Source organism: Mesoplodon mirus, assembly GCF_964341445.2.
Source record: "Mesoplodon mirus genome assembly, chromosome: 13".
In the NCBI taxonomy this organism is placed as follows: domain Eukaryota; kingdom Metazoa; phylum Chordata; class Mammalia; order Artiodactyla; family Ziphiidae; genus Mesoplodon; species Mesoplodon mirus.
The window spans coordinates 66473339-66496203 of record NC_138989.1 but is presented as its reverse complement, the minus strand read 5'-3'; the positions used below and the strand labels follow the sequence as shown (position 1 = coordinate 66496203).

Below are 22865 nucleotides of genomic sequence, written 5' to 3'. Positions count from 1 at the left end.
ACTGGGTGGGTGGGCAGAGCTCAGCAGGGGGTCTGGACTGGGCCAGGGTTCCTGAAGGGCACATTACGGTTCCTGAGGAGGTGGCCTTATCCTTGTCTGCTGTGATCCTCAGTCAGCCAAGGCCAAGTTTGTGGCCTGCAGTCCCTCCGTCTCCTGGCAGAGGCTGTGCTCCACTGTATCACATGCAGCATCTTGTTCACCAAACCCTTCCTTTTCATTCGACTGTCTTTGAAATTTTCGGGCAGAACGAGTGTGTCAATCTCTTCCAAGATCTTCATAAACTGCTCGATTGTGGCTTTTACTCTCCTGTCGAGTTTGCAGAGAGCTTCAGCTTGCAAATCCTTGGCCAGAAAACCCTGCTGGATTCCAGTACGCTCTTTACTCAACTCTTCCAGTTGGTCAGCTATCTTCTCCACAGACTTCTCCAAATCTTTCAACTTCTTTATTTCAACTTCTTCCTCTGGACTGTTCTTTTTCCCAATTAACGTGACCCGGCAACCATTTTGTATTCCAAGTGCTGACAATGGCGTCTCCATTTCCTTCAGAGATTTTCCCTTAAATATGAGTTTCTGAAAAGGCAGCGGGACCCCTGTGGCCTTTTCAACAACCTGGGCCAGGTTTTGGACAATTGGTTCACTACAGCCCTCTTGCGGGATAACTTGAAGATCGTGCTTCTCATTGCTGTGGGTGACGGTTACACTGAGCCCGGCTGCCGCCATTCCCTCGCTCCGGGCCACCTCTTCGCTCCGGGCCGAGCGAGGCCGTGCTTTCTTCTTCACCCGCGGCCTGCAAGCGCAGGCGGCGGCGCCCCTGGTGGATCCGGCCTGCCCTCTGGTCACACTCCGGACGGCTGATCGCTGGGAGGGAGGCGGACCGCGCTCGCCTGGGGGCACCGACTGACGCGGCTCCCGGCCCAGCCGAGGGGCGCGCCGCCGGGGGCCCAGCCGCTCCCGGTCGCCTCGCGATCTCCGAGCGCCGCCGCGCTCCGCCAGACCTGCACTAGTTGCCCACCCCCCAGTTTATTCTTATAAATAACGCTGCTGTGGACATTCTTGTATGTGTCTTCTGGTGGACAAGCACATTCATTTCTTTTAGGTATATTCAGTGGCATACCTAGAATATTTGACACCCTCGAACGGGTCATTTTTATTGCTCCAAGTCTTCTAAACAGCAAAATTATTTTCAGTAATAATAATGAAATGAAATGAAATGAATAACAGTGACAAGATAACCAGTGATTTAAAATTTTTTTATTTTTAAATAATTATATATTCACAGAAATTGCAAAGATAGTACAAAAATCTCATGTATTCTTACAGTCCCAGTTTCCCCCAATGGTTATATCTTATGTAACTCTAACACAATATCCTACAAGGAAACTGACATTGGTATAATGTATGTATATAATTCTGTGCCATTTTATCACATGTGTAGATCCATCTACTCCCCCACCATAGTCGAGATACAGAACTGTTCCATCACCTTAAAGGTCTCCCTTGTGCTCCCCTTTATAGTCACAGCCACCACTGTCACCCCCATCATTCCTAACCTCAGGCAACTTCTAATCCCTTTTCCGTCTCCATAATTTCATCATTTCAAGAATTTTATATAAATGGAATCATACAATATGTGATCTTTCGAAATTGGCTCTTTTCAGTTAATGAATTGCCTTTGAGGTTCATCCAAACTGCTGCATGTATCAGTAGTTTGTCCTTTTTATTGCTGAGTAGTATTCCATTGCATGGATGTACTTAAGTTTCTATAAACCATTCACTTATTGATTGTTTCTAGTTTTTAACTATTATAAATGAATCTGATATGAACATTTGTGTGAACATAAGTTTTCCTTTCTCTAGGATAATTGCCATATGCTGGGTCTTATATGTATGCTTAATTTTGTAAGAAACTGACAAATTTTTTCCAGTGTGGCTGTACGATTTTATATTTCTACCAGTAATGTGTAAAAGATGAAGTTTTTCCATATCTTTGCCAGCTTTTCATACTGTCACTGTTAGAGCACAGGTGTGTAATGATATCTCATTGCCACCTTTATTGGCATTTCCCTAATGGGTGGTATTGTTGTACAACTTTTCATATGCTTATTTGCCATGTGTACATTCAATTCGGTGAAGTGTCTCTTCATATCTTTTCCCGCTTTCTAATTGGATTAGCTGTTAAGTTTTGAAAATTCTTTGTATATTCCAGATATGAGTCCTTTGTAGGATATGTGGTTTAGAAATATTTTTTCCTAGTCTATAGCTTGTTTTTTTTTTTTTTCCTCTTAGGGGTGTCTTTCACAGAGAAAAAGTTGGTACATCATGAAAAAAACTTTTTTAATCCCCTACCCCTGTATTGCCTTTCCCCCCTTCCCTCTCCCCACTGGGAACCAATAGTTTGTTCTCTATATCTGTGAGTCTGCTTCTTTTTTGTTATATTCATTAGTTTCTTGTATTTTTTTGGATTCCACATGTAAGTGATATCATACGGTATTTGTATTTCTCTATTTGACATATTTCACTTAGCATAATGCTCTCCAAGTCCATCCATGTTGCTGCAAATGGCAAAATTTCATTCTTTTTTATGGCTGAGTAGTATTCCATTGTATATATATATATACCATATTTTCTTTATCCATTCATCTGTTAATGGACACTTAGGTTGCTTCCATATCTTGACAGTTATAAATACTGTTACTATGAACGTTGTGGTGTGTGTGTCTTTTTGAATTAGTGTTTGTTTTTTGTTTTTGGATATGTACCCAGGACTGGAATTGCTGGGTCATATGGTAGTTCTATTTTTACTTTTTAGAGAAACCTTCATGCTGTTTTCCACAGTGGCTGCACTAATTTACATTGCTACCAATAATGCAACATTGTTGCCAACATTGTTATTTATGTTCTTTTTGATGATAGCCATTCTTTTTTTTTAAACATCTTTATTGGAGTGTAATTGCTTTACAATGTTGTGTGAGTTTCTGCTGTATAAGAAAGTGAATCAGCTATACGTATACATATATCCCTATATCCCCCCCCCTTGCATCTCCCTCCCACCCTCGGTATCCCACCCATCTAGGTGGTCACAAAGCACTGAGCTGATCTCCCTGTGCTATGCAGCTGCTTCCCACTAGCTATCTATTTTACATTTGGTAGTGTATATATGTCCATGCCCTTCTCTCATTTCGTCCCAGCTTACCCTTCCCCCTCCCTGTGTCCTCAAGTCCATTCTCTACGTCTACGTCTTTATTCCTGTCCTGCCACTAGTTTCTTCAGAACCTTTTTTTTTTAGATTCCATATATATGTGTTAGCATACAGTACTTGTTTTTCTCTTTCTGACTTACTTCACTCTGTATGACAGACTCTAGGTCCATCCACCTCACTACAAATAACTCAATTTCATTTCTTTTTATAGCTAATATTCCACTGTATATATGTGCCACCTCTTCTTTATCCATTCATCTGTCGATGGACACTTAGGTTGCTTCCATGTCCTGGCTATTCTAAACAGTGCTGCAGTGAACATTGTGGTACATGACCCTTTTGGAATTATGGTTTTCTCTGGGTATATGCCCAGTAGTGGGATTGCTGGGTCATATGGTAGTTCTATTTGTAGTTTTTTAAGGAACCTCCATACTGTTCTCCATAGTGGCTGTATCCATTTACATTCCCAACAACAGTGCAAGAGGGTTCCCTTTTCTCCACACCCTCTCCAGCATTTATTGTTTGTAGATTTTTTGATGATGTCCATTCTGACCGGTGTGAGGTGATACCTCATTGTAGTTATGATTTACATTTCTCTAATGATTAGTGATGTTGAGCATTCTTTCATGTGTTTGTTGGCAATCTGTATATCTTCTTTGGAAAATGTCTATTTAGGTCTTCTGCCCATTTTTGCATTGGTTGTTTCTTTTTTTGATATTGAGCTGCTTGTAAATTGTGGAGATTAATCCTTTGTCAGTTGCTGCATTCGCAAATATTTTCTCCCATTCTGAGGGTTGTCTTTTGGTCTTGTTTATGGTTTCCTTTGCTGTGCAAAAGTTTTTAAGTTTCATTAGGTACCATTTCTTTATTTTTGTTTTTATTTCCATTTCTCTAGGAGGTGGGTCAAAAAGGATCTTGCTGCGATTTATGTCATGGAGTGTTCTGCCTGTGTTTTCCTCTAAGAGTTTGATAGTGTCTGGCCTTACATTTAGGTCTTTAATCCATTTTGAGCTTACTTTTGTGTATGGTGTTAGGGAGTGTTCTAATATCATACTTTTACATGTAGCTGTCCAGTTTTCCCAGCGCCACTTATTGAAGAGGCTGTCTTTTCTCCTCTGTATATTCTTGCCTCCTTTATCAAAGATAAGGTGACCATATGTGCGTGGGTTTATCTCTGGGCTTTCTATCCTGTTCCATTGATCTATATTTCTGTTTTTGTGCCAGTACCATACTGTCTTGATTACTGCAGCTTTGTCGTATAGTCTGAAGTCAGGGAGCCTGATTCCTCCAGCTCCATTTTTTGTTCTCAAGATTGCTTTGGCTATTCGGGGTCTTTTGTGTTTCCATACAAATTGTGAAATTTTTTGTTCTAGTTCTGTGAAAAATGCCAGTGGTAGTTTGATAGGGATTGCATTGAATCTGCAGATTGCTTTGGGTAGTAGGGTCATTTTCACAATGTTGATTCTTCCAATCCAAAAACATGGTGTATCTCTCCATCTATTTGTATCATCTTTAATTTCTTTCATCAGTGTCTTATAATTTTCTGCATACAGGTCTTTTGTCTCCTTAGGTAGGTTTATTCCTAGATATTTTATTCTTTTTGTTGCAATGGTAAATGGGAGTGTTTTCTTAATTTCACTTTCAGATTTTTCATCATTAGTGTATAGGAATGCCAGAGATTTCTGTGCATTAATTTTGTATCCTGCTACTTTACCAAATTCGTTGATTAGCTCTAGTAGTTTCCTGGTAGCATCTTTAGGGTTCTCTATATAGAGTATCATGTCATCTGCAAACAGTGACAGCTTTACTTCTTCTTTTCCAATTTGGATTCCTTTTATTTGTTTCTCTTCGCTGATTCCTGTGGCTAAAACTTCCAAAACTATATTGAATAATAGTGGTGAGAATGGACAACCTTGTCTTGTTCCTGATCTTGGAGAAAATGCTTTCAGTTTTTCACCATTGAGAACAATGTTGGCTGTGGGTTTGTCATTCGTGGCCTTTATTATGTTGAGGTAAGTTCCCTCTATGCCGACTTTCTGGAGGGTTTTTATCATAAATGGGTGTTGAATTTTGTTGAAAGCTTTTCCTGCATCTATTGAGAGGATCATTTGGTTTTTTTCCTTCAATTTGTTAATATGGTGTATCACATTGATTGATTTGAGTATATTGAAGAATACTTGCATTCCTGGGATAAACCCCACTTGATCATGATGTATGATCCTTTTAATGTGCTTTTGGATTCTGTTTGCTAGTATTTTTTTAACATCTTTATTGGAGTATAATTGCTTTACAATGGTGTGTTACTTTCTGCTTTACAACAAAGTGAATCAGTTATACATATACATATGTTCCCATATCTCTTCCCTCTTGAGTCTCCCTCCCTCCCACCCTCCCTATTGCACCCCTCTAGGTCGTCACAAACCAGCTAGCTGATCTCCCTGTGCCATGCGGCTGCTTCCCACTAGCTATCCACCCTACGTTTGGTAGTGTATATATGTCCATGCCACTCTTTCACTTTGTCACAGCTTACCCTTCCCCCTCCCCATATCCTCAAGTCCATGCTCTATTCCCATCCTACCCCTATGCTCTTCATGATATTTTTTTTCTTAGATTCTATATATATGTGTAAGCATACAGTATTTGTTTTTCTCCTTCTGACTTACTTCAATCTGTATGACAGACTCTAGGTCCATCCAACTCACTACAGATAACTCAATTTCATTTCTTTTTATGGCTGAGTAATATGCCATTGTATATATGTGCCACATCTTCTTTATCCATTCATCTGTTGATGGACAGTTAGGCTGCTTCCATGTCCTGGCTATCGTAAACAGAGCTGCAGTGAACATTGTGGTACATGACTCTTTTTGAATTATGGTTTTCTCAGGGTATATGCCCAGTAGTGGGATTGCTGGGTCATATGGTAGTTCTATTTGTAGTTTTTTAGGGAACCTGCATACTGTTCTCCGTAGTGGCTGTATCCATTTACATTCCCAACAACAGTGCAAGAGGGTTCCCTTTTCTCCACACCCTCTCCAGCATTTATTGTTTGTAGATATTTTCATGATGGCCATTCTGACCGGTATGAGATGATATCTCCTTGTAGTTTTGATTTGCTTTTCTCTAATGATTAATGATGTTGAGCATTCTTTCATGTGTTTCTTGGCAATCTGTATATCTTCTTTGGAGAAATGTCTATTTAGGTCTTCTGCCAATTTTTGGATTGGGTTGTTTGTTTTTTGTTATTGAGCTGCATGTGCTTCTTGTAAATTTTGGAGATTAATCCTTTGTCAGTTGCTGCATTTGCAAATATTTTCTCCCATTCTGAGGGTTGTCTTTCATCTTGTTTACGGTTTCCTTTGTTGTGCAAAAGCTTTTAAGTTTCATTAGGTCCCATTTGTTTGTTATTGTTTTTATTTCCATTTCTCAAGGCAGTGGGTCAAAAAGGATCTTGCTGCAATTTATGTCATGGAGTGTTCTGCCTATGTTTTCCTCTAAGAGTTTGATAGTGTCTGGCCTTTCATTTAGGTCTTTAATCCATTTTGAGCTTACTTTTGTGTATGGTGTTAGGGAGTGTTCTAATATCATACTTTTACATGTAGCTGTCCAGTTTTCCCATTGCCACTTATTGAAGAGGCTGTCTTTTCTCCGCTGTATATTCTTGCCTCCTTTATCAAAGATAAGGTGACCATATGTGCGTGGGTTTATCTCTGGGCTTTCTGTCCTGTTCCATTGATCTATATTTCTGTTTTTGTGCCAGTACCATACTGTCTTGATTACTGTAGCTTTGTCATATAGTCTGAGGTCAGGGAGCCTGATTCCTCCAGCTCCTTTTTTTGTTCTCAAGATTGCTTTGGTTATTTGGGGTCTTTTGTGTTTCCATACAAATTGTGAAATTTTTTTCTTGTAGTTCTGTAAAAAATGCCAGTGGTAGTTTGATAGGGATTGCATTGAATCTGTAGATTGCTTTGAGTAGTAGAGTCATTTTCACAATGTTGATTCTTCCAATCCAAAAACATGGTATATCTCTCCATCTATTTGTATCATCTTTAATTTCTTTCATCAGTGTCTTATAATTTTCTGCATACAGGTCTTTTGTCTCCTTAGGTAGGTTTATTCCTAGATATTTTATTCTTTTTGTTGCAGTGGTAAATGCGCGTGTTTTCTTAATTTCGCTTTCAGATTTTTCATCATTAGTGTATAAGAATGCCAGAGATTCCTGTGCATTAATTTTGTATCCTGGGGCTTCCCTGGTTGCACAGTGTTTGGGAGTCCGCCTGCCAATGCAGGGGACACGGTTCGTGCCCCGGTCTGGGAAGATCCCACATGCCATGGAGCGGCTAGGCCCATGAGCCATGGCTGCTGAGCCTGCGCGTCCAGAGCCTGTGCTCCACAATGGCAGAGGCCACACAGTGAGAGGCCCGCATACTGCAAACAAACAAACAAACACTTTGTATCCTGCTACTTTACCAAATTCATTGATTAGCTCTAGTAGTTTTCTGGTAGCATCTTTAGGATGCTGTATGTATAGTATCATGTCATCTGCAAACAGTGACAGCTTTACTACTTCTTTTCCAATTTCGATTCCTTTTATTTCTTTTTCTTCTCTGATTGCTGTGGCTAGAACTTCCAAAACTATGTTGAATAAGAGTGGTGAGAGTGGGCAACCTTGTCTTCTTCCTGATCTTAGTGGAAAAGGTTTCAGTTTTTCACCATTGAGGACACTGTAGGCTGTGGGTTTGTCATATATGGCCTTTATTATGTTGAGGAAAGTTCCCTCTATGCCTACTTTCTGCAGGGTTTTTATAATAAATGGGTGTTGAATTTTGTCGAAAGCTTTCTCTGCATCTATTGAGATGATCATATGGTTTTTCTCCTTCCTTTTGTTAATATGGTGTATCACGTTGATTGATTTGCATATATTGAAGAATCCTTGCATTCCTGAGATAAACCCCACTTGATCATGGTGTATGATCCTCTTAATGTTCCGTTGGAATTTGTTTGCTAGTATTTTGTTGAGGATTTTTGCATCTATGTTCATCAGTGATATTGGCCTGTAGTTTTCTTTCTTTGTGACATCTTTGTCTGGTTTTGGTATCAGGGTGATGGTGGCCTCGTAGAATGAGTTTGGGAGTGTTCCTCCCTCTGCTATATTTTGGAGGAGTTTGAGAAGGATCAGTGTTAGCTCTTCTCTAAATGTTTGATAGAATTCACCTGTGAAGCCATCTGGTCCTGGGCTTTTGTTTTTTGGAAGATTTTTAATCACAGTTTCAATTTCAGTGCTTGTGATTGGTCTGTTCATATTTTCTATTTCTTCCTGGTTCAGTCTCGGAAGGTTGTGGTTTTCTAAGAATTTGTCCATAATTCCATGTTGTCCATATTATCATCATATAGTTGCTTGTCGTAATCTCTCATGATCCTTTGCATTTCTGCAGTGTCAGTTGTTACTTCTCCTTTTTCATTTCTAATTGTGTTTATTTGAGTCTTCTCCCTTTTTTTGTTGATGAGTCTGGCTAATATTTTATCAATTTTGTTTATCTTCTCAAAGAACCAGCTTTTAGTTTTATTGATCTTGAGATCATCTCCTTCTTTTCTATTTCGTTTATTTCTGTTCTGATCTTTATGATTTCTTTCTTTCTGCTGACTTTGGGGTTTTATTGTTCTTCTTTCTCTCATTGCTTTAAGTGTAAAGTTACGTTGTTTATTTGAGGTGTTTCTTGTTTCTTAAGGTAGGATTGTATTACTATAAACTTCCCTCTTAGAATAGATTTTGCTGCATCCCATAAGTTTTGGGTCATCGTGTTTTCATTGTAATTTGTTTCCAGGTATTTTTTATTTCCTCTTTGATTTCTTCAGTGATCTCTTGGTTTTTTAGTAGTGTATTGTTTAGCCTCCATGTGTTTGTATTTTTTACAGATATTTTCCTGTAATTGATATCTAGTCTCATAGCGTTGTGGTCAGAAATGATACTTGATACTATTTCAATTTTTTAAAATTTACCAAGGATTGATTTGTGACCCAAGATATAATCTATCCTGGAGAATGTTCCATGAATACTTGAGAAGAGAGTGTATGCTGTTGTTTTTGGCTGGAATGTCCTATAAAATATCAATTAAGTCCATCTGTTTAATGTATCATTTCAAGCTTGTGTTTCCTTATTTATTTTCATTTTGGCTGATCTGTCCATTGGTGAAAGTGGGGTGTTAAAATCCCCTACTATGATTGTGTTACTGTTGATTTCCCCTTTTATGGCTGTTAACATTTGCCTTGTGTATTAAGGTGCTCCTATGTTGGGTCCACAAATATTTACAATTGTTATATCTTCTTCTTGGATGGATCCCTTGATCATTATGTAGTGTCCTTCTTTGTCTCTTGTAATAGTCTTTATTTTAAAGTCTATTTTTTCTGATATGAGAATTGCTACTCCAGCTTTCTTTTGATTTCCTTTTGCATGGAATATCTTTATCCATCCTCTCACTTTCAGTCTGTGTGTGTCGCTAGGTTTTAAGTGAGTCTCTTGTAGACAATATATATATGGGTCTTGTTTGGTATCCATTCAGCCAGTCTATGTCTTTTGGTTGGAGCATTTAATCCATTTACATTTAAGTTAGTTATTGATATGTATGTTCCTGTTACCATTTTGTTAATTGTTTTGGGTTTGTTATTTTAGATCTTTTCCTTCTCTTGTGTTTCCTGCCTAGAGAAGTTCCTTTAGCATTTGTTGTAAAGCTGGTTTGATGGTGCTGAATTCTCTTGGTGTTTGCTTGTCTGTAAATGTTTTAATTTCTCCGTTGAATCTGAGTGAGGTCCTGGCCGGATAGAGTAATCTTAGTTGTAGGTTTTTCCCTTTCATCACTTTGAATATGTCCTGCGTGTCCCTTCTGGCTTGCAGAGTTTCTGCTGAAAGATCAGGTGTTATCCTTATAGGGATTCCCTTGTATGTTATTTGTTGCTTTTCCCTTGCTGCTTTTTTTTTTTTTTTTTTTGCAGTACGCGGGCCTCTCACTGTTGTGGCCTCTCCCGTCGTGGAGCACAGGCTCCAGACGTGCAGGCTCAGCAGCCATGGCTCACGGGCCTAGCCGCTCTGCAGCATGTGGGATCTTCCCGGAGCGGGGCACGAACCTGTTTCCCCTGCATCAGCAGGTGGACTCTCAACCACTGCGCCACCGGGGAAGCCCCCCTTACTGCTTTTAATGTTTTTTCTTTTATTTAATTTTTGATAGTTTGATTAATATGTGTCTTGGCATGTTTCTCCTTGGAATTATCCCATATGGGACTCTGTGCTTCCTGGACTTGATTAACTATTTCCTTTCCCATATAGGGAAGTTTTCAACTATAATCTCTTCAAATAGTTTCTCTGTCCCTTTCTTCTTCTCTTCTTCTTCTGGATCCCCTCTAATTTGAATGTTGGTGTATTTAGTGTTGTCCCAGAGGTCTCTGAGACTGTCCTCAGTTGTTTTCATTCTTTTTTCTTTATTCTGCTCTGCAGTAGTTATTTCCACTATTTTATCTTCCAGGTTACTTATCCATTCTTCTGCCTCAATTATTCTGCTACTGATTCTTTCTAGAGAATTTTTAATTTCATTTATTGTGTTGTTCATCATTGTTTGTTTGGTCTTTATTTCTTCTAGGTCCTTCTTATACGTTTCTTGTATTTTCTCCTTCTATTTCCAAGATTTTGGATCATCTTTATTATCATTACTGTGAATTCTTTTTCAGGTAGACTGCCCATTTTCTCTTCATTTGTTTGGCCTGGTGGATTTTTACCTTGCTCCTTCCTCTGCTGTGTGTTTCTCTGTCTTCTTATTTTGCTTGACTTACTGTGTTTTGGTGTCTCCTTTACACAGGCTGCAGGTTCGTAGTTCCTGTTGTTTTTGTTGTCTGCCCCCAGTGGCTAAGGTTGGTTCAGTCGGTTTTGTAGGCTTCGTGGTGGAGGGGACTAGTGCCTGTGTTCTGGTGGATGAGCCTGGATCTTGTCTTTCTGGTGGGCAGGACTGCATCCGGTTGTGTGTTTTGCGTCATCTGTGAACTTAGTATGATTTTAGGCAGCCTCTCTGCTAATGGGTGTGGTTGTGTTCCTGTCTTGCTAGTTGTTTGGCATAAGGTGTCTAGCACTGTTGCTTCCTGGTCATTGAGTGACGCTGGGTCTTAGCATTGAGATGGAGATCTCTGGGAGAGCTTTTGCTGTTTGATATTATGTGAAGCCAGGAGGTCTCTGGTGGACCAACGTCCTGAACTCGGCTCTCCCACTTCAGAGGCACAGGCCTCACACCTGGCCGGAGCTCCAAGACCCTGTGAACCACATGGCTTAGATGAAAAGGGAGAAAAGAAAGAAAGAAAGAAGGATGGAAGGAAGGAAGGAAGGAAGGAAGGAAGGAAAGGAAGGAAGGAAGGAAGGGAGGAAGAAAGAAAGAAAATAAAGTTATTAAAATAAATTTTTTAATTATTAAAAATTAAAAAGTAATTTAAAAAAGAAATAAATACAGAAGAGAGCAACCAAACTAAAAAACAAATCCACCAATGATAAAAGTGCTAAAAACTATACTAAAAGAAAAAAAAGGACAGACAGAACCCTAGGACAAATGGTAAAAGCAAAGCTATACAGATGAAATCATACAAAGAATCATACACATACACACTCACAAAAAGAGAAAAAGGAAATATATATATATATATATATATATATATATATATATATGAAGAAAAGGAAGCGAGCCACCAAATCAATCAACAAACCTACCAATGATAATAAACTCTAAATACTAAACTAACGTAAACATAAAACCAGATACGAATTACATGCAGGAAGCAAACTCCAAGTCTACAGTTGCTCCCAAAGTCCACCGCCTCAATTTTGGGATGGTTCATTGTCTGTTCAGGTATTCCACAGATGCAGGGTACATCAAGTTGATTGTGGAGGTTTAATCCGCTGCTCCTGAGGCTGCTGGGAGAAATTTCCCTTTCTCTATTTCGTTCGCACAGCTCCTGGGGTTCAGCTTTGGATTTGGCCCCGCCTCTGTGTGTAGGGTGCCTGAGGGCGTCTTTTCTTTACCCAGACAGGACAGGGTTGAAGTAGCAGCTGATTCGGGGGCTCTTGCTCACTGAGGCCGGGGAGAGGGAGGGGTATGGAATGCGGGGCAAGCCTGCGGCGGCAGAGGCTGTCATGACGTTGCAGCAGCCTGAGGTGCACCGTGTGCTTTCCCGGGGAAGTTGTCCCTGGATCACGGGACCCTGGCTGTGGTGGGCTGCACAGGCTCCCGGGATGGGAGGTGTGGATAGTGACCTGTGCTTGCACACAGGCTTCTTGGTGGCTGCAGCAGCAGCCTTAGCATTTTATGCCTGTCTCTGGGGTCCATGCTGATAGCCACAGCTTGCGCCCGTCTGTGGAACTCGTTTAGGCGGTGCTCTAAATCCCCTCTCCTCATGCACCCCGAAACAATGGTCTCTTGCCTCTTAGGAAGTTTCAGACTTTTTCCCGGACTCCCTCCCAGCTAGCTGTGGTGCACTAGCCCCTTCAGACTGTGTTCACGCAGCCAACCCCAGTTATCTCCCTGGGATCCGACCTCCAAAGCCCGAGCCTCAGCTCCCAGCCCGCACCTACCCTGGCAAGTGAGCAGACAAGACTCTCAGACTGTTGAATGCTAGTCAGCACCCATCCTCTGTGCTGGAATCTCTCTGCTTTGCCCTCTGCACCCCTGTTGCTGTGCTCTTCTCCGTGGCTCTGAAGCTTCCCGCCTCTGCCACCTGTCTCCGCCAGTGAAGGGGCTTCCTAGTGTGTGGAAACTTTTCCCCCTTCACAGCTCCCTCCCAGAGGTGCAGGTCCTGTCCCTATTCTTTTGTCTGTTTTTTCTTCTTTCTTTTGCCCTACCCAGGTACGTGGGGAGCTTCTTGCCTTTGCGGAGGTCTGAGGTCTTCTGCCAGCATTCAGTACATGTTCTGTAGAAGTTGTTCCACATGTAGATGTATTTCTGATGTATTTGTGGGGAGGAAGGTGATCTCCACGTCTTACTCCTCTGCCAGCTTGAAGGTCTCCCCTGATGATAGCCATTCTGACAGGTGCAAGGTGATATCTCATTGTGGTTTTGTTTCTTTCTTTCTTTTTTTTTTTTTTGGCCATGCCTCATGCCTTGTGGGATCTTAATTCTCCGACCAGGGATTGAACCTGGGCCCTTGGCAGTGAAAGCATGGAGTGCTAACCACTGGACCACCAGGGAATCCCCTCATTGTGGTTTTGATTTGCATTTCCCTGATGATTAACCATGCTGAGCATCTTTTCATATGCTTTTTGGCCATTTGCATATCCTCTTTGGAGAAATGTCTTCAGTTCTTCTGCCCATTTTTTAATCGGGCTTTTTTTTTCTTTTCTTTTGATGTTGAATTTTATGAACTGTTTATATATGTTGGATATTAACCCCTTATCAGTCATATCATTTGCAAATATTTTCTCCTGTTCAGTAGGTTGTCTTTTCATTTTGTTGATGGTTTATTTTGCTGTGCAAAAGCTTTTAAGTTTAATTGGGTCCCGTTTGTTTATTTTTGCTTTTATTTCCCTTGTTTTAGGAGACAGATCCAAATAAATATTGGTATGGTTTATGTCAAGGAGTCTTTTGTCTATGTTTTCCTCTAGGAGTTTTATGGTATCCACTCTTACATTTAGATCTTTAATCCATTTTGAGCTTACTTTTATATATGATGTTAGAGAATGTTCTGATTTCATTATTCTACATGTAGCTGTCCAGTTTTCCCAATACTTATTGAAGAGACTGTATTTTCTCCATTGTATATTCTTGCCTCCTTTGTCATAGATTAATTTACCATAAGTTCATGGGTTTATTTCTGGGCTCTCTATTCTGTTCCATTGATCTGTGTGTCTGTTTTTGTGCCAGTACCATACTGTTGTGATTACTGTAGCTTTGTGGTATAGTTTGAAGTCAGGGAGCATGGTTTCTCCAGCTGTATTCTTCTTTCTCAAGATTGCTTTAGTTATTTGGGGTCTTTTGTGTTTCCATACAGATTTTAAAATTATTTGTTCTATTTCTGTGAAAGATGCCATTGGTATTTTGATAGGGGTTGCATTGAATTTGTAGATTGCCTTGGGTGTGGTATGATCCTTTTTTAACAATATTAATTATTCCAATCCAAGAACACCGTGTATCTTTCCATTTCATTGTGTCATCTTCAATTCCATTCATTAGAGTCTTTTAGCATTCCAAGTACAGGTCTTTTACCTCCTTAGGTAGGTTTATTCCTAGGTATTTTATTCTTTTTGATGTGATGGTAAATGGGATTGTTTCCTTAATTTCTCTTTATGATAATTTGTTGTTAGTGTATAGAAATGCAACATATTTCTGATATTAATTTTGTATCCTGCAACTTTACCAAATTCACCAATGAGCTCTAGTAGTTTTCTGGTGGTGTCTGTAGGATTTTTCTATGTATAGTATCATGTCATCTGCAAACAGTTTTACTTCTTTGTTTCCAATTAGAATTTCTTTTATTTCTTTTTCTTCTCTGATTGCTGTGCCTAGGACTTCCAAACTGTTGAATAAAAGTGGTGAGAGTGGGCATTCTTGTCTTATTCCTGAACTTAGTGGAAATGCTTTCAGTTTTTCACTGTTGAGTATGATGTTAGCTGTGGGTTTGTCATACATGGCCTTTATCATGTTGAGGTATGTTCCCTCTGTGCCCCAGATTTCTTTTTAAATGTACACAGTGATTGGACCCCAGATTAAGGAAGGAATTTTTTTGGCTTTTTAGTATTTTGTGGTGTTTTTATTAAATGAATATCCTAGGTTGTGTGGTCAGAACACTTGATGATATAATGAAGTACCAAGGAACTCCAGGACCAGACTGCCAGGTCTTCAGTCCCTGCTTTACTACATATTGAATGTATGAAATTACGTAAGATACTTAACAGCTCTGTGCCTTCATTTCCTCATCTGTAAACTGGGGATAAAATAATAATAATAATTAGCTTACAATAGTGTTTGTTGCAACATTTGTTGTTATGAAGATCATAAGAGTTCAGACATGTAAAGTGCTTAGAACAGTGCCTGGTAAATAGTAAGCACTTAATAACTGTTGCTAATAATATTACTACTCCTGGCTCTGTGGCTTGGAAAGATACTTAGGCTCCCTGAGTTTCTACTTCTTTCTTTCTTTTCTTTTATTATTATTTTTTATTTAATTATTTTTGGCTGCGTTTGGTCTTCGTTGCTGTGCGTGGGCTTTCTCTAGTTGCGGTGAGCAAGGGCTACTCTTCATTACAATGTGCGTGCTTCTCATTGCAGTGGCTTATCTTGTGCTGGAGCATGGGCTTTGGGTCCACGGGCTTCAGTAGTTATGGCACATGGGCTCAGTAGTTGTGGCTCAAGGCTCTAGAGTGCAGGCTCAATAGTTGTGGCACATGGGCTTAGTTGATCCACAGCATGTAGGATCTTCCCAGACCAGGGCTCGAACCCGTGTCCCCTGAATTGGCAGGAGGGTTCTTAACCACTGCACCACCAGGGAAGTCCCTCTTTTTTAAAAATATTTATTTATTTACTTGGCTGCACCGGGTCTTAGTTGTGGCATGTGGTATCTTCATTGCCACATGCAGCATCTTTAGTTGCAGCACATGGGATCTTTTAGTTGTGGCATGCAGGACCTAGTTCCCTGACCAGGGATTGAACCCAGATCCCCTGCATTGGGAGTGTGGAGTCTTAACCCCTGGACCACCAGGGAAGTGCCAGGTTTCGATTTCTTTAACTCTAAAATTGGGATAATACTTGTTGCCCCATCTAAGTTATAAGGCACTTATGAGGATGAAATAAGATTTTATGTGTGAAAGTACCATGTGAAGCACTGACAAAAAGTTTTCCTCTTATTAATGATTATTATCATTAAAATAGATAGATATTCTATTTGATGTTTTTAGCTCATCTATTTTAATTTTAATTTTTGCATATAAATAATTTATATGATATAGTTACATATTAATAACCTCATATAATTTATAAGCAATGTTGTGGGTGCTTAGAAGTTTTTTTACTGAAAGACATACGTAATCAAAAAAGCTTGAAGACCTACTGATCTAAAGGAATGTTTATGATATGAGCTCATTCATGTAGTGTTAACACATTATTGACTGGGGAATTTTTGCATAAACTAATGCCTGTGGCCAAAGATTTGTTTTGTAAGTGAATATTGAAACACCCACGTTTGAGTAAATATCAACAACTTTTTTTGCACTTAATGTATTTATTTGAAACTTTGTACATGTCTTACGAAAGCATTCTAATATTTCGTTAGAGTGTGATAGGCCCTAGCAGGCACCTCGGTGCAGGGGAACAGAACATCTATTACAAATATACCATGTTTCACTGCACTTTCCCCTGGAAGAGCAGACTCTACACTTTCTGGTGACATTTTTTTTTTTTTTTAGTCCTGTGGATATTATTTCCTCTAGAATATGTTATTTTATTTTACTTGACAGTTGACAAGGTAGATCTTTGCAGGGGGCTCTTTTAGAAATTCCACAAGAAGGACCAGGTGTGGGACTACCACTACATTCACCAGAATGCTCAGTTACCAATTCTCTAGCTACTGCTAACAAATATTGCTTGTAAGTCATTTTATTCTGTGCATTAAAGCTACAATAAAATTTAAACACATTGAATAAACTGCAATTACTCAAATAGAAACCCACTTTCTTATACCATTTTTGAGTTTTTCAGAGGATATTGAAGTTTTCCAGGCATTGATTGGATCGATCAACTCCTTATATATTTATTATACTCTATTAGACAAGTGGGCTTAGTTATCTGATGGCCACTCCTCCTGTCTTCCTTTCCTGTAGATGCTATGGAGTCGTCATGAATAGCTGTCACCATGCGGACTAACCTCTTGTCTTTCCATATAAGAAGGATCACTCCTCCCTTCCATAAGAATGTCATTTCTCCCCTCTGTAGATTTTTAGATTTATCCTTTAATTGGTTTGGTAGACCACGATTATCTCTTATAGTCACACAAACTCTGGTTTTATTTTTCAACGATATTTCAGATGTGGACACAGTGTTGTAATAATTGTTTTGGTAAATATGGTGCCATGAACTAAGATAAGGTTGTAGGACTGAAACTGTTTCTTGAAGTTTCTTTTCTTCACCCATGTAAATCTCAAGGTTGCATATATATCCAGTTTCACTTTTGCTAACCATCCTGACCAAAATTCCATATTTTGTAAGTTTTCCGGGATTATAGGTTTTGAATCTGAGTCGTCCTCTCCACTTTATCATTGCCTCATCAAATGATAGCTCTTGTTTGAGTGTATAGATCAATTGAAATTTTGGTAGAAAATAACCCAAAAGAGGCTTAACTTTTGAAATTCTGTCTGCAGGAAGTGGAGTTTCCAAGTTATCGTTAAAGTGAAGAAATGTCATTATTTGTTCAAACCTTCTTCTCGTCATAATCTTTGGAAAGATAGGTTTCAAGTAAGGGATCAACCGACTATTCTTTCCAGTGTGACTTTCTTATTTGTCCCATCAAAATTATTAATCCAAGAAACTTCTTCAGTCACTATTGGTTACATCAGTCCATTTTAAAGCCTTACCATATTTTTATATGATTTTTCATTCTGTTGGTGATACAAGTTTGTTTGAGAAGCGACCAACTTGAAAAAGTCATTACCAAACATTAATTCTGTTATTTTGCTAATACTGTGAGGGTTATTACATTCAATAGTTGTACCTGACACACCTCTAAAGCCTTCTAGTTTTTGTGAAATGTTGCCCTCAGCCCACTCTTCTGTAGAAGCAAAGGAGCATTCTCTAGCACCGTGCGTTTCATTTTCGCTTTCCGTATCAGAATCGATCCCTGTGGTTTGTTGTCTTTTTGTGGGTCTACTATCCACGTCACCTGACTCAGAACTGTTTTCTGAAGAAGTATCCTCTTCTGAGACACTAGCATATCTGTCGCTCGGACAGTCAGAGAGAAAGTAGCTGCATAACATTCACCGAACAATTCTTCTCCTTCACTCAACATTTCGCGGTGCGGTATCTTTGAAAATTTTATGGTAATAAACTTGCATTTATAATATACACAGGGTTGGAACAAAAACCTAACTAAGCAACATGTGAATGATAACGACAATCATAAGTTGTGATCCATGTTAAGCTGTAACAACTTCGCATGGTGCTGTTAATTGTATCTCTCTCTAAAACCATATTGATACGTCTCTGGTCAATAATGTTCAGGTAACAAAAGATGTATTAATACATCTCTGGTCAATAATGTGTTAATTCTGGAGTTCTCGGCAGCATGTATCATCAACTGCCTTAAGAACGTCTTTGTACTCTTAGATTTCACATTAAGGAAGGAATCACCTTAAGAAAATCATTAGCAATAAACGGAAAGAGCTACAGAAACAATGTTCATTGCACCATTGTAATAAAAGTTAGACATAACCTATATGTTCATCAAATAGGGGGATGTTTAAGTAAACTGTGATATGTTTATAGGCTGTAGCCTCTGTTATGCAGCTTAGTAAACTATACTAAAGTTCTAAGGTTAGGAATTGTTTTAAAGAATATTTCACGAGGAAGCATTAGGTGGGAAAATTAAGATACAAGGAGATATAGATATGCAGAATAACTCCAGTTCTAGTAAAAATGCACATACATAAGACTGGAAAGAAATATATTAACATGCTAATAGTGATTATCTCCTGATAGTAGGATTACGTGTTATATTTAGTGTCTTCATACTTTTCTATATTTTCTAGTTTTTCTGCAATGAACATGTATTAGTTTTATACTTAGGAAGAAAGAGTTGAGTTTAAATAAGAATTAAAAAATATAAGCCATACTTATTATCCTTAGGCTTTAGATTTCCATTAATTGAATACCTTTGTTAGAGTATGAATCATAGGATTGGGAAGGACTTTAATAAGTTATCATGGCCAATTCTGAGAATTTCACTGATGAATTTCAGACAGCTGAATTAGTTTTTTTTAAATGTTAAAGTGTATTTTGGGGGTTTCATTTTGTGTGATACTGACCACTTGCAATAAGAGTTTAGACCTCATCCTTTCTTTCAATCTTAACAACTCGAATTTCTTTAAAAGTTCTTTATTGAGCCCATTCTCCAAACTTTAGCTTCTTGGTGTAGAATTTGATTTAGAAACCAGGAAGACTTGATGGTTATAAAAAACATTGCCTTCTGTCACAGGTTCTCAAACTTGGCTCTATGTCAGAACCATCTGAGGAGCTTTTAAAAAATACAGATGTGTTAAATATTCTGATTTAACAAGTCTGGTCTGGGAGGGGGTAGGGAGGAAGGGGAGAGTAGGGTTTTGAAAATATTGCTAAATAATTTCACAGCTCTTAAATTAAAAATGGGCTCAATCAAGAACATTTGAAGAAATTTAAATTACTGAGGCTGAAAGAAAGGATGAGGTCCAAACACTTACTGAAAGAGCATTTCTTCTTGAATGGTGACACAAGCCTGGTTGTGAAAAGGCAACAAGAGGGCTGTCTTCTCAACTCTGGCAGAAACCCCTTCAGTGGGTGTGTGACCTGCCAGGAATCCAGATGCAATGGGGAAACATCACCATGATATGCTAACTCTATCCTTGGGTCTTTTCTTGGATGTACATGCAGAGTCTCTTTCTACCAAAGCCTTAATCTACTTGTAATGTTGCAGGGACTCGTCCCTCTTCTATTTCCTCTATAGTAATAATAGTAGTTACCATTTACTGAGTTCCTGTTACCTACTAGGTATTTATATCCATCTATCTCTGATCCTTACCAGAACCTTGAAAGTCAGTTCTTTCACAGATATAGAAACAGGCTCAGATAGATCGAGTTTTTGATCTAAGGTCACATAGGAAATATCAAAACCAGATTTCAAAGCCTGCTCTGCTTGCCTCCAGTGCCTGTACTTTGTCTGTGGCGTCATGGTGCCTGCCTCCTTGCTGCTCCCTTCTGTGTTCCCGGTGCTCAGATGGCCTACATCCAGGTCTTTAACTTTCTTACTTCAGTGTCTGACTGTGCAGATTTGTGCCTAAAGAAAGCAATGTCTTAGGAAAGGCTGGGTTTCTTTTTTAAATTGTCCTTTCAGGGAACGCTGTGAGGAGCTCCGTGTTGAGTTGTGCTGTATCCATCAGAAGGCAGTGAGCAAGGATCAGAAAGCACAGATAGCATTTAAGGAGGAGCTGAAAAGGCAGAAGCTGGTGGAAGAGCAGATGTTCTTCAAGCTCTGGGAGGAAGACCGACTGGCCAAAGAGAAGCGAGAAGCCGAAGAGGCGAGGAGACAGAGAGAGCTGGTGGAGAACACACGGCTGGGGCTGAATGCCCAGATCACCAGCATCCAGGCGCAAAGGCAGGCAGCACGGCGGCTGAAGGAGGAGGAGGCGCGCCTTGTGGTGGGTCTTTTGAAATGCTTGTGGTAGGACGATGAACTCAGTGGCTAGAATACACAGTTTGCCCGCCTGCTACTGTAGTTTGCCTGATGGCCAAGGCTCGTTCACAGAGCAACAGACCATGGTCAGAGCCTTGGATTCCAAGACCCAGCTGACAGTGCCATCTCATTGTATAGGGCAAGTTACTTCACTACTGTGATTTTTTCCTCATCTACAAAATGAGGCAAAGGGCACTTGTCTTTGTTGTGAGGATGAAATGGGATAATCATCAGCAGTGCCAATGAAGCCTAGTGGCAATTTGGCAACATCCCCCCATTCTTTGATATGGATAATTGATAGTTTCCAAATCCTATATAAAGTGCTTATACAACAGCCACAGTGACCCCCCAGACCACCAGCATCAATAATATTGTTCCTACAAGATCACTACCCCTAGTATATACAAATTAGAGTTGTCAATGGAAATGTGTGCAAGCACTCAAAAAGGTAGCAATTTTATACGCCTTCAACATCTGATACTTTAATACCACTAAATTTAGGAAGATGGTAACATTTTCCTGGGAAATCCCAAGTATTGAAATTTGAAACCATAAGAAACATCAAAGGTAAGGTACATGCAGAGCCCAGAAATCTTCTCTGGGTTTAAGATTGTTTTATTTTGAAGAGTTTAGTAGAAGATCTCTAAGAAAATCAACATAGTGGCCCCCAAATGGCCTTATATATACCCCCTCCTCTGGTGTAAGATACTTAGTGAGCCAGTTTTACTCACAACACTTCTGACACCAAATGAGTGGGTTTTTTTCTCACGTCAGACAATACTCTGATGCTCTGCAGACACTGATTAGGTGTCCTACAATTTGATTCAGTTCTGATACTATCTGGAGTTAGTGTCAGACTCCATAAGTTGAAGGGCTTAGTCCCACAAGACTGCCCTCACTTCAGATACCCATCACAAGTAGTGGGTCCCTAGGTTACCCACACTTCTGTCCAGCTTGGCTACAAAGTCCAAGGTTCTCATGACTCCCCCTCAGTTTCAGTAATTCACTAAAACAGCTCATAGAACTTAGGAAAGTGCTTTACTTACCATTACCAGCTTATTGTAAGGTATACAACTCAGAGATGGTCAAATGGAAGAGATGCATAGGGGAAGGTATGTGGGGTGGTACACAGAGCTTCCAGGCCCCCACCACCTTGATGCGTTCAATCCAGGAACTCTCTGGACCTCGTCATTTGGGGGTTTATGGAGGTTTCATCACATGGGCGTGATTGATTAATTCAATCGCCATTGGTGATTGAACTCAATCTCTGGCCCCTCTTCCCTCCCTGGAGGTCAAGGGGTGGAGCTAAAGTTCCAACCCTCCGATCACATGGTTTGGTCTTTCTAGTTATCATCTCCCATCCTGAAGCTATCTAGGGGGTCCAGCCACTGGTCATCTCATTAGGCTACAAAAGATAATCTTATCACTTTGGAGATTCCAAGGGTGTTAGGAGCTATGTGCCAGGAACCAGGGGCAAAGACAAAATATTTATTTTTTATAGCACACCTAGCTATCTCTATTTCTACCTTACTTAAAAAAAATTTTTTTTTGGAAATAACTTTAACAAGGAGTTGCCAAAAATATTAGAGTTTCTGTGTACCTTTACATAACCAAATATTATATAGAGAGACTTATAAAGACTTATACTGGTATAGTACTTTCAACTAAAGTTACTCCCTTATTTAACTAAACTAAAAAACCCTTCTTTGGATTTCACCAGCTTTTACATGCACTCTTTGGAGGAAGAGGTATAGTTCTATGAAATTTTACCATATATAACCACTACATTCATGTAACCGCTACTGAATCAGGATACAGAATTGTTCCGTCATCCAAAGAAACTCCTTCCAGCTACTCCTTTATTGTTATAACCTCTGTCAAAGACAATTCAATTAACAATCAAGTTAAGAAGAAAAAGAGAATTTTATTCAAGCCAAACTAAGGATTATAATACAAGAGACAGACTCTCAGAAGCTCTGAGAATTGTTCCACCTGTTAGTAGTTGAAGGCACAGTCATATACATTTTCAAGACAGAGGATCATACATCAAAATGACACACTGACATTTTACATAAGTTCACCAAAGATACATAGTCCGGGTAAGCATGTACAAAGCAAGCACTAAGTCACCATGACCCCTTACAGAGTTGGGAAAGAATATTAATCTTCTATAAAGTTCTACTGCTGGCGTCAGAAGAAAGAAAAAAAAATTGATCTTTGCCATGAAGTAGGCA

General features: G+C 39.5%; 1 protein-coding gene and 1 pseudogene across 3 annotated transcripts in view; one reads left to right on the top strand and one right to left on the bottom strand.

Annotated features, from left to right (window-relative positions):
- The window catches only part of CFAP53 (cilia and flagella associated protein 53), a 76362-nt gene that overhangs the window by 12879 nt on the left and 40618 nt on the right, over window positions 1-22865 (top strand). For both annotated transcript variants that reach the window (XM_082640987.1, XM_082640988.1), the window contains exon 4: window positions 20293-20596. In XM_082640987.1, the coding sequence (XP_082497113.1) occupies window positions 20293-20596 (304 nt within the window). The remainder of the gene's footprint in view (window positions 1-20292; window positions 20597-22865) is intronic.
- Window positions 109-20130, bottom strand: LOC309815158 (BAG family molecular chaperone regulator 1-like; annotated as a pseudogene). Its single transcript has 2 exons — window positions 19981-20130; window positions 109-1007 (listed from the first exon to the last, which is right to left on the bottom strand). The product of its transcript is annotated as a BAG family molecular chaperone regulator 1-like (transcript).